This window comes from Salvia hispanica, chromosome 6, assembly GCF_023119035.1.
Source record: "Salvia hispanica cultivar TCC Black 2014 chromosome 6, UniMelb_Shisp_WGS_1.0, whole genome shotgun sequence".
Lineage (NCBI taxonomy): Eukaryota > Viridiplantae > Streptophyta > Magnoliopsida > Lamiales > Lamiaceae > Salvia > Salvia hispanica.
The window spans coordinates 5,218,720-5,229,916 of NC_062970.1; the positions used below are offsets into that span (position 1 = coordinate 5,218,720).

Here is an 11,197-nt window from a genome sequence, read left to right on the forward strand (position 1 = left end):
TTGTTGTCATATAATCCTAAATACCGATTCTAGTTAAAATAGTATCGTTGCTATATTCTAGTAGTAGTTCTTTTTAGTGCATAATACGAGTAGTATTTAAAATAGTACCGTTGCATTCTTATAGAATAAAGTCTACCAACTAAATTTTTGGAAATAACCATTTACCTTTTCATTATATCTTTTATCTTTGGAGTTGTTCCGTTTTTGGAAAGGTATATTTCATTTTTTAAGAAAGTATAAATATGATATATTCTTTTTATTTATCATCTCCTCCCAAATATTCTTTATACAATTATGTTTAGCTATTTGAACTTTTTTATAAGTAAAAGTTCGGGACAAATCATTTCTTAATAATTGTAATTAATTATAGGCCCGATCGGCCCTGCCCATTTAAGGCCGAGCAAGGGCCAATCATCTAATTAGTTGTAAATATTTTCTAGCCCAATTATTTTTAAAAAGCCTATTTCCAACGATGCAACAATATTTACTAGAATTTCGCGCCAAGCACAAATCCAACAATTCATATCCCATTTCAAACCTCAAATCACGACACTAAGTTAATTATTCTATTTCATCTTTATTTAATTATTATCCAATTTCATAATATAAACAAATAAATCTAAATTACATTAATTTAACAATGAAAATTACATTTTTAAACTTTAACGTTGGAATCTATTGGTACGTGACCAAATTTCTTCCTTCAAATTTTGTCGGATGCAGCTAAGATTCAACTCTCCCCAAGACAGCTTTTAAGAACATAAAGTTTTTCCAACACCATTTTCATAAGCAAACAACACACATGCAATGCAAAATATTCTAATCCAACATATAAATATGACACATAAATAATACTCATTCCGTCCTGTAAGAATATATACACTTTTTCCTCTTAAGTTTGTTCCTCAAAAATATGCACTTTCAAATTTTAGAAATTCTCTGATCATATCTAATGACATCGGACTCATTTTCTATTAACAATACTTCAACTACTTTTTTCTTTCTACCTCTTTCTTATTTTGTCAATTGTGCATTAAAAACATGTGTCTAACTCAAAGTGCATATTCTTATAGGACAGAGAGAGTAGTAGTAAGAAAGTATGTATTCTAGTATAAGAAGTGCTTTACCTCTTTATTAGTAGACTAAAGTACATACCAACACAAATAACCAGATGCGATATAGTGCTACAATCTCTGGAATAATTAAAAATACATACCAAAATAAAAACTAGATACGATATAGTGCCACAATCTCTGGAATAATTAAAAGTACATACCAACACAAATAACCAGATGCGATATAGTGCCACAATCTCTGGAATAATTAAAAGTACATACCAATACAAATAACCAAATACGATATAGTGCCACAATCTCCAAAATAATTAAAAGTGCATACCAACATAAATAACTAGATACGATACAGTGCCACATGCAATGTGGAATATGTGTTGCTTAAGACTTCAGTTATTTCGCTTTGTGCTACTAACAAATACGAGCAAGCAAAATGGGTAGTAAGAAAGATAACGTAGAATCCGACTCCTTGAAGTGATTGGTGCACACAAGGGAAGCAGTAGCAGAAGCAATAGGGCGATGAAAGATGTACTCATGGCAAGCAGAGTGATTTGGAGCCACCTGAGTTTGGTAAGAACTATGGTAACTCCCGCTGTGAAAGCCACGGACATCATGACCAGAGCTACCCCAAGCAAAGGTGCTGTGAGTTCGAGGGCATTCATGACTAAGACACTATCACCTAACTGAGCCCAGATAAGAGCTGTGACAACAAGGATTGAAGTATACATGGCTATAGTGTCGCATAAAACAAAAACGTGGAATACCGTGTCTCTCCACATGCTTGCCATGCCCAAATCAGTGCCTGTGTCAGAGCTAATGTAGCCACCAGGCATGGTGAAGCCCGCTGCAAAAGTTACTGTGGCGACCAGAGTTGCCACAACCAAGAGAGTGTTTACTCTTTCTTTATAGACCTTCAAGTCGACATTCAACATTCTCCTTGAATCTGACTTTTGAGGAACAGATGCTGCTTTAAGAGCAGCCCAAGTTAAACGCTGAAACCCACACAAAGATATTAGTAATATACTATTAGGATTGTGTTCTTTGCAAATATTGTGCACATGTGACAAGAGTGAAAATATAGTTAACTAACTGTACATACATACCTTTTCAAATGAAGGATTATGTATCCTATTTTCATAAGCAACATCAAGGACTGTCATTCCATTGTTGTTAACCGCCTTAATGTCGACCCGCTGGTCCCAGGTTAAGGTACTGACTATCTTAGGATGATCGTTCCCGGTGGCAATATGCAGGGGCGTGTCTCCGGATTTGTCCTTCATGTTTATGAGGGAGTTGAGTTTTGGATTGTTGAGAACATAGTGGAACACATTATATCTTCCACTCACAGCAGCAATGTGTAGAATATTTTGACCAGAGTTGTCGAGCAGCTCCTCTGCTTCGGGGCAATATATGAGCATAGCTCGAATGACGTCAACATGGCCTTCAAGTGCTGCCAAATGAATAGGCAGTTCACCTCTTTTGTCTCTTCTAGTTGCATTGCTCTTACATTTTTGTAGCAGGTAATTTGTTGCTTCAAAGTCACCCAAAGATGCCGCAAAATGTAGCGGATTTCTTCCTTCATTGTCTCTCATATGGATTAATTCAGGCTTCGCGTTGAATATGGCTTTCAAAACAACTGATGCACCAAAAAAAATGATAAGTATAAGAAACTAATCTAACCATTTTCCAGCTTCCAATCAAGTGGGAATTGAATCATTAATGAATACCTAATTCCTTCCTCTCAATTGCTGCATGAATGGGAGATTTATTCTCCCTCCTTGGTGCTTCAGGTGCTTCATTGGGTTTAATCGGTATCGGTGGTTGAATGGGAGATTTATTCTTGAAAAGCAGTTTTCGGCATTTCTTATCCGTGCACCGTTCAAGAATTGAAGAGATGCATTCTACAAAACCAGCTTTAGCTGCCAAATAAAGGGCAGATTCCCCATGCATGTTTAGGTGATATGATAGCTCAGAATGTTGCTCGATCAAATATGTTGCAATTGATTCCCAACCACTAAGTAACGCCACATGCAAGGCTGTGTTTCCCGTCTCATTCTCTGCCATCAGCAGATTACGCTTCTCTGTCTCATTATGAGAGAGAATTCCCACAAGGGCTTCTACCATTGCTTCGTCTCCACCTTTTGCTGCGAGATGCAACGCAGTCTCTCCATGGACATTTTTGGCCAAGACACGAGATGGTTTCATACTAGCTATGAATTTCACAATGTCTTGGTTTCTATGTTTGGCTGCTACATGAAGAAATGTGTTTTTAATAGGGCTCAGCCTAGACAAAATATCATCTACAGAATAACTCGAAATTCTATCGAGAATTATTTTGAAGTGATCGAGATCGCCATTTATAGCTGCTAGATACAAGTCAAGATCCTTGTACATCTCTGCAGCCACAAGCTCCTCCTCTTTGTAGATTCGATTAGAGTAGAATTTTTCCTTGATCCGCGCCATATCCAAATCCGTACATGGTGGCATCACTTTTGGTGGCATCACTTCTTTTGGTTTCTCTGGATATGGTTTCTTTGGTACCATCTATTTCAAAGTATCAACAAACTTAAGTAAGAGGAGGAACAAGTGATTGAATTCAACTCAATGCATAAATCAACAGTAAGCCCACTTCTATTCATAATCTCTATTCTCTAGACGTCCTTGATTATCTTTTTCACAATTTATGCAAAATAAAATAGTATTCCATTCGCCCCAATAGAAGTAGACTGTTTTTCTATAAAATTCCAAATATAATGGAGTACTATAGTTATTTTTTTTTTCAAATTAGGGGTGCGCAATCAAATTTCGGTTTAACTTAGCCAAACCTATTCCAAAATTCATTACTATTCCCTCCGTCCCGGATAATTCGGGTCACTTTAACCGGGCACGGGTTTTAAGAATTGTAATGAAAAGTGGGTTGAAAAAGTTAGTGGAATGTGGGTCCTACCTTTATATATTAGTTTTATAATAAAATGTGAGTAGGAATGAGTTAGTGGAATATGGGGTTCACTACCAAAAATGGTAAAAGTGAAGTGGGATAAATTATGTGGAATGGACCAAAATGGAAAACTGGGACGAATTATCTGGGACGGAGGGAGTATAATTTTAAGTCAAAGTTATGAATTATGTATACAATGTCCATGTTTTGACGGCAAAATAATCAAAGGATAATTTTTTTGAAAATAAAGAGTATAATATTAAAATTAATTTTGCAAATATTATACTGTCCTCCATCCCACAAGATTATGCATGCACTCTTTCTTTTTTAGCCCATCTCACAAGAATATGCAATTTGCAATTATACTTTAATTACATTTTCCCTTTACCTATTATTTACTTTACCAATTTTACATTAAACTCGTGTCGAACTCAAAGTGCATATTCTTTGAGAAATGATGTAGTATTTATTTACGAAGAGCATATAATCAAAATTGATTTTAAATAATGTTATACTATGACATATTGGGTCATCTTCCATTGCTTATAGCATCATAATCCAAAATTAAGACCAAATCTACACCCTTAGATTTTAAAATGAGTGGATGAGATTGAACCTTACGAATTTCAATAAATAGTAGACAAAATATCAACAAAAGGGTAATATCGTCATTATGTTATCATATGATAATTTTCGTGAGGGTTTTTTTTATATCAACATAGTGTATTACAAATATCAACAATATTGACATAAGAATATCAACACTAGTACAAGAAAATATATGCACATATTTATTGAGATTTTTACATGGTTTTATTGAGATTTTATGCATTATATTGAAATTTTTTGATGTATTTGTTGATAAAAATCTGGTTATCAACATTTGAGAAAACTAAAATAAAAAATACTCCCTCCGTCCCGGCTAAGATGACACATTGCTTAGTCGGCACGAGGTTTTAGGAGTTATTGGTTAAAGTGTTTAATTGGAGAGAGAGAAGGTGGGTGTAAGTATTAAAGTAGAGAGATAAAGAAAGATGGATATTTTAATAGGAGTGAGAAAAAGTGGTTGAGTGTATTAATTGGAGAGAGAAAGTTACCAAAAAGGAAATGTGTCATCTTAGTTGAGACAAACTAAAAAGGAAAACGTGTCATCTTAAGCGGGACGGAGGGAGTATTAAATTTCATCATCCGAACGTCGTCGAAACATATGCAATTGAGATATCGTTGGAATCCTTATAAAATTATCTTTAATTTGATATATTTTTTGGAAAAAAATATTTAAATCGAGAGAGTTACGTAAATTTAAAGTTTTAATATGATTTTAATGAGAGGGAATTTACATTAATACCCTTTAATTTTATTTAATAATTTTCTTAATTAAAAATATAATTCATGTGAAATTATTTCAACCACTAGATCTCCTAATCTAATGGCTAAGATTTGGTCTTAATTTGGGATTGCTAATTAGTTAGTAATTGATCACTCCCCGTGACATATTTACATATATATGATACGTATTAAAAAAACAGTAGTAATTTCTATTCTTAAAATATGAAAATTATCCATACAAGGTTACTAGCTATTCCTGTAAGACGTACTCCCTCCGTCCCATTCAAAATGTCCATATTTTTTTAGTTTATTTCATTTAAGATGTTCATTTTCTATATTTGGAAATAACTCTCTCTCTCTTCTTTCCTCATTAAAATATTCAACTATTCCCTCCGTTCTAATTTAATTGAGTCGTTCTTTTTTGGATTGTCTCAAGTCCCAACTAAGTAGAATCATTTTTTTTAACAAAAAACAAAACATTTAACAACTCTTACTCTATTCCTCATGTACCTTACTCTCTCTTTATCGCTCCTATTTTATTCATCTCTCCTATTTTTCAACACAATTTTCTAATTTCTGTATATAAAAGTTTTAACTCAACTTAATTGGGACGAATGAAAAAAAATTTCACTCTACTTTACACACTCAACTACTCCACCTAAAATTCGAGTCATTTAAGAATATGAACATTTTGAATAGGACAGGGAAGTACATAAAATTACTAGAGAATCCAAGGAGATATAGAAAAATAAAAAACCAGAATGCATAAACAGGACCTGAACATGTTATCAATGGGTTCCAAGATCGATACACATACCATAATCAGATTTTGCGTATATATATTGTACTCCATTTATTCCCTAAAAATAAAAAATTTTGAAACGGCACAGGTTTTAATGCAAAATTGATCAAATAAGAGAGAGATAGAAAGAAAAGTGTGCTAGTAGAAATGGATCCCGCCTCATTAGAGAAAAAGAAATTTCCTTAAATAGAATGTTTATATTTTTAGGGGACGGACAAGAAATGATAGAGTTTCTTTTTTGGGGGGAAAATGAAGTACTCCCTCTGTCCGTGAATAGGAGTCCCGTTTTTCCATTTTAGTTCGTCCGCGAATAGGAGTCCCGGTTCACTTTTACCATAAATGGTAATAGGGTTCCACCTTTCACATAACTCATTTCACTCACATTTTATTTAAAACTAATATATACAAGTGAGACCCGTATTCCACTAACCTTTTTCCATCCACTTTTCTTAACATTTCTTAAAATCCGTGCCGCCAAGGAATGGGACTCCTAATGGTGGACGGAGGGAGTATATAGGAAAACTTCGACCAGGCGAGGGGCCCAAAGGCCCTCTGGCCACATCCTAGCTCCGCTCCTGCATGGTAGTGTTTACAATATTGCATGTTACGTGCCACGTGACACACGAGGTTGGAAATACTTTATAACTTTAATTTAGGATTCTGGCAAACTCATAGTTTAGATTGTTTAGGTGGATGATTAACACAAGTTATTGAGTAATTTGAGGTATAAAGTTTAGGTTTCATCTAGAGCTGCCCAAGGTTTATCGAACCGGCGGTTAAAACCGAAACCGTAATCGCCGGTTACGGTTCCGAACCGAAACCGTGAACTTTAGAACCGTGGTTCGGTTCAGTTTCTAAATTTTTCGAACCGAAACCGCGACCGAACCGCCGGTTCCGGACGGTTCCGAACCGGCGGTTTCACGGTTCCAACATGATATATACCTTTGAAAAATCTTGATGAATGGTGTTTGTACATATAGTCCGGATTTAAAAAGCCATCAAAATCTCGTCCATCCAAATTCCACTCATCAAATTCAATAGTCACAACTCACAAGTTGTCCCATCAAATTCCGATGATCGTTTAATATGAGACTAATTAACATAGACTTTTTAAATTTTTATCATTCTCGAGAGTAAATGGTTGGTTGGCGTTTGATACAATACATATTATAAACCCTATTTAATGATTATTTTTTGTAAAATTGATATACAAAATCCTATTTAATGATTTCTCGAGAGTAAATGGCTGGCTTAAGATATCATATATAATATACATATTATGAACCCTATTTAATGATTATCTAAACGGGATATTGATATTTGATTCAATTTATATTAGAAATTCAAGGAAATATTGTTAAATGATAATCAATGCCATTAAGTTATTCCAAAATGAAATTAATATTAATATGAGTAATTTTCTTGATTGATCTTACATTTCCAATTGTACTCTTTTTATATGATCATTTGTTTAGCTTAAATTATAATATTTATTTATTACTCCTATGGAACGGAGGGATTCGTTTATTTTTCCGCTATAGTTAATGCAATCTCACCGTTTTTTAAATATGATTATGTAGTATTCTAAATATTAATATGCATTCTTCAAATTTGATTGGTTCATTGGCATTGTTGATCATACATGATTTAGTTTTAGTTAATCAAGATTAATTAAATTCAATTAATTTAGTTAATGCAACCTCACCATTTTTAAAGTATGATTATGTAGTCTTCAAATATGAATATGCATTCTTCAAAATTGATTGGTTCATTGGTTGGTGGTGAGTGATGGTTGCACTCTTCAAAAATGATTGCACAAAACACTATTTTTTTAATTTTATTTATTTATTATTTAAATGTTGATTTTATTTATATATCACATTGTAATTTGTATATTGAAATTGTAAATTTGATATCATTTTCACCTTACTCCAATTTAAACTATCTACTTTCTTGTTTCAATTTATTTTATAATTTCAAACTACATGGCAAAAAAAAAATAAAGGAAAAAAACCGCGAAACCGCGAAACCGAACCTAAACCGCTACGAACCGTCCAAAAACTGATGGTTCGGAACCGAAACCGAAACCGCTGGTTTTCGAACCGAAACCGAAACCGTGAAATAGCCTCACGGTTCGGTTCCGGTTCCATATTTTCCAAACCGGAACCGACAGTTCCGAACCGAAACCGCCGGTTCATGAACCGTGGGCATGTCTAGTTTCATCCACTTATTTGCTATTTTTAGAGCTAACGAGAGTGTCGAAGTCTTGATGCAAAAATAGGTCTAAAACGAGCTTAAACGGAGTTGAACGGACCAATACCGAGAATTTGCCCGCCGGGCATTTTCTAGGCGAAGAAATACCCGGCTAGGCGTTCTAGCTGGAATTGCACTTCAAGATACAGAGAATTCGCCCGGTCGGGCGTTTTCCATCCACAGAAACGCCCGCCCGGGCGTTTTGCAGCATTACGGGACCTAGACAGAACGCCCTTACTTTGCCTATTTTTCACTCCAAGTATAAAATGGACTTCACACATTTCGATCCCCAACTTCCACACATCCGATTTGGAGCTGAATTGAAGACCTAGAAGGTGAATTGTAGGTCAAGGAGCTTCCCACATTCAAGAGATTGAAGGAAGAAGACTGTCTGTCACACCCAACCCCATGACACATACATTTATGATAAATATACGCTTTAAAATAAAGTAACTCATATCGAGAATAAGTCCACCCATAGAAATCTATTGCTTTAGTTTTAATGTTTTTTTTCCCCTACAAAGTACAAACCACTTGCTTAGGGATATTAGTAACTGACTTTGATTTTTATATAATGTATAATTAAACTATCTGTTATGGGACCTGTTTTTCAGAAAATGAATGTTTTGGACCAAATTCATATTTTGATAATGTGTTTAGGACTAAAATTGAACTATACTTGTATCAATATAATAAAAATTTCTAACCGTTAAAACATTCGGCTTTGGTTTCTGGTGCGTTGCAGAAAGCTCCTCTTCAGTTATGGAATCTTTAATCTCAACTTCCCCCTTCAGATCTTGGACCAGATTCGACACACTTTTCATCTTCTCTTCTTCTTGTTTGTTTTCCATGAAAGAAGATACTATGTTCAATCTTACCCAAAATAGAAAAAATGAATGATCCTGATAAAGGAGATGATATTGGTAACAATATCTAAAAACATAAAAATAACAAATTGAATGAACGATTATTTACATATACACTAAAATATTGTTTGTTAAAAAAACATGACTTTAATTTGCTCAAACAACATCTCAGGACCGTAAACTATAAACTAAGACAACGTTCATTTCATTGGATAAAATAATAGCGTGATTAGTGGTGGATCCAAAATTTTTTGAAGGAGCGAAATTAAATATTTATAGTTATATATAATTAATATATCTTTTAATTATAAATAAATGATATATTTATACTCAAATAGGAGGTGTAATATTTATATAATAATAATAATAATCTCTTATAAAGTATAAACATGCATTAGGTTGCACATACATATATATTATTCATCTAAAAACTATATATAAACTTGAATTGTAATGATTTGATCATTTTTTTTATAAGTAATTGATTTTATATATATTATTCATCTAAAAACTATATATAAACTATATAGGTTGCACATACATATATATCCATTATTACTCCTTATTAAATTACAAGAAATAAAGAATTTTATATTTGTAAACAGGTAATTTATATCACTCCCTAAATTAAGGATTCATCTGTGAGGTTTGTACAATAAGTGAGTGAAACACCTTAATTTATAAAATCCAAAATCATTTCAATTATTACACAATTATTTTTACTAAGATAAATAATTAGGCTTTTTAAAATAAATAAAACATGGAATATATGTAAACTAGTAAAAGTTTAGATTTTATGAAGTATTTTAATAGTTTATTTTGGTGATAAAAAGTAATATTATTAATTGATAAAATAAATAAAGAAAGAGAGAGAGAGAATGGATAAAGAAAAGTAAAACTATGTTCTCATCGAGGACTTATAATATGTGTAAATTACTAAAAAGTTTAAATTTCATAAAGTACAATAAAGAAAATAAAAAAAATGTTCCCAATTGAACCATAGACCCTAAAGGACTAATAACTTAACCATTATACTACCAATTATGTACAATGTCTTATGAAAACAAATACTCCACATTTATATACCCCTTAAATTCGTCACTGAGTGAGATATAAATATAATGCTCCCTCCGTCCCGACTAAAATGACACATTTCTTGGCCGGCACGAGATTTTAGGAGTTATTGGTTAAAGTGTTTAATTGGAGAGAAAAAAAGGTAGATGTAAGTATTAAAATAGAGAGAGAAAGTTTAAAATAAAAGGAAATATGTCATCTTAGTTGGGACAAACTAAAAAAAAAAATGTGTCGTCTTAAGCGGGACGAAGGGAGTATGAATTAAATTCGTCACATGGGGCAGGATGAATAGTTGTGAGATAAATGTGATTTTGAAACCGTATAGACAAACAGAGATATACATTTTCATAGGCCAAACTTTTGGGGAAAAAAAGCAACTAACTTTAGTGATGAAATAAAATGTTGCCACTATTAATCTTCTTCTTTATATTCGAGATATAAAAAAATCCAAAGGTTGACAAAAAGGGCTGATGCTAAATTTGTTTACTATAAAATTACTGAAATGATAAAAATGAGTGATGGAGAAGAAGATGAAACCTTGATGAAGCAGAATTTCCCTATAATTGGAAGTAGATGATGGACTGAAAAATTCTGCTGGCTTCATATATATAATATGCAAAACCGAAATTTCCAACGACTTCTTATTAGAATATTAGTAGGTTTTTTAATACTATAAAAAACGACTGTGAATAGTTTTATCAAAATCAACAGCAATTGGGAATGGTAGAAATAGAGTCAATTCTGTGTCTTCCACACCCACATTAACTAAAGATTTCCATATTGTCTCTATTTTGTGTATCTAAAACGGATTTCTCAAAAACATGGAAGCGAAGATAGATAAACAGTAGCGTCGGTGCAGAAA

At 33.1% G+C, this 11,197-nt stretch overlaps 1 protein-coding gene across 1 annotated transcript; it reads right to left on the reverse strand.

Annotated features, from left to right (window-relative positions):
- Positions 1-1,300: 1,300 nt before the first annotated feature.
- On the reverse strand, positions 1,301-10,886 carry LOC125192974 (protein ACCELERATED CELL DEATH 6-like). The gene is made up of 5 exons (XM_048090660.1): positions 10,873-10,886; positions 9,103-9,328; positions 2,801-3,617; positions 2,177-2,709; positions 1,301-2,065 (listed from the first exon to the last, which is right to left on the reverse strand). Exons 2-5 carry the CDS (start codon positions 9,244-9,246, stop codon positions 1,463-1,465), a joined length of 2,097 nt encoding a protein of 698 aa, XP_047946617.1. The 5' UTR covers positions 9,247-9,328; positions 10,873-10,886; the 3' UTR covers positions 1,301-1,462.
- Positions 10,887-11,197: the final 311 nt, after the last annotated feature.

Excerpts from the sequence above, each read along its gene's own strand:
- LOC125192974 (XM_048090660.1), bottom strand. The coding sequence starts at position 9,246 with ATGGAAAACAAACAAGAAGAAGAGAAGATGAAAAGTGTGTCGAATCTG. Across the intron at positions 3,618-9,102 it reads CAAAGCCGAATGTTTTAACG|ATGGTACCAAAGAAACCATA; the intron begins GTTAGAAATTTT and ends ACTTTGAAATAG. Across the intron at positions 2,066-2,176 it reads ATAATCCTTCATTTGAAAAG|CGTTTAACTTGGGCTGCTCT; the intron begins GTATGTATGTAC and ends TGTGGGTTTCAG.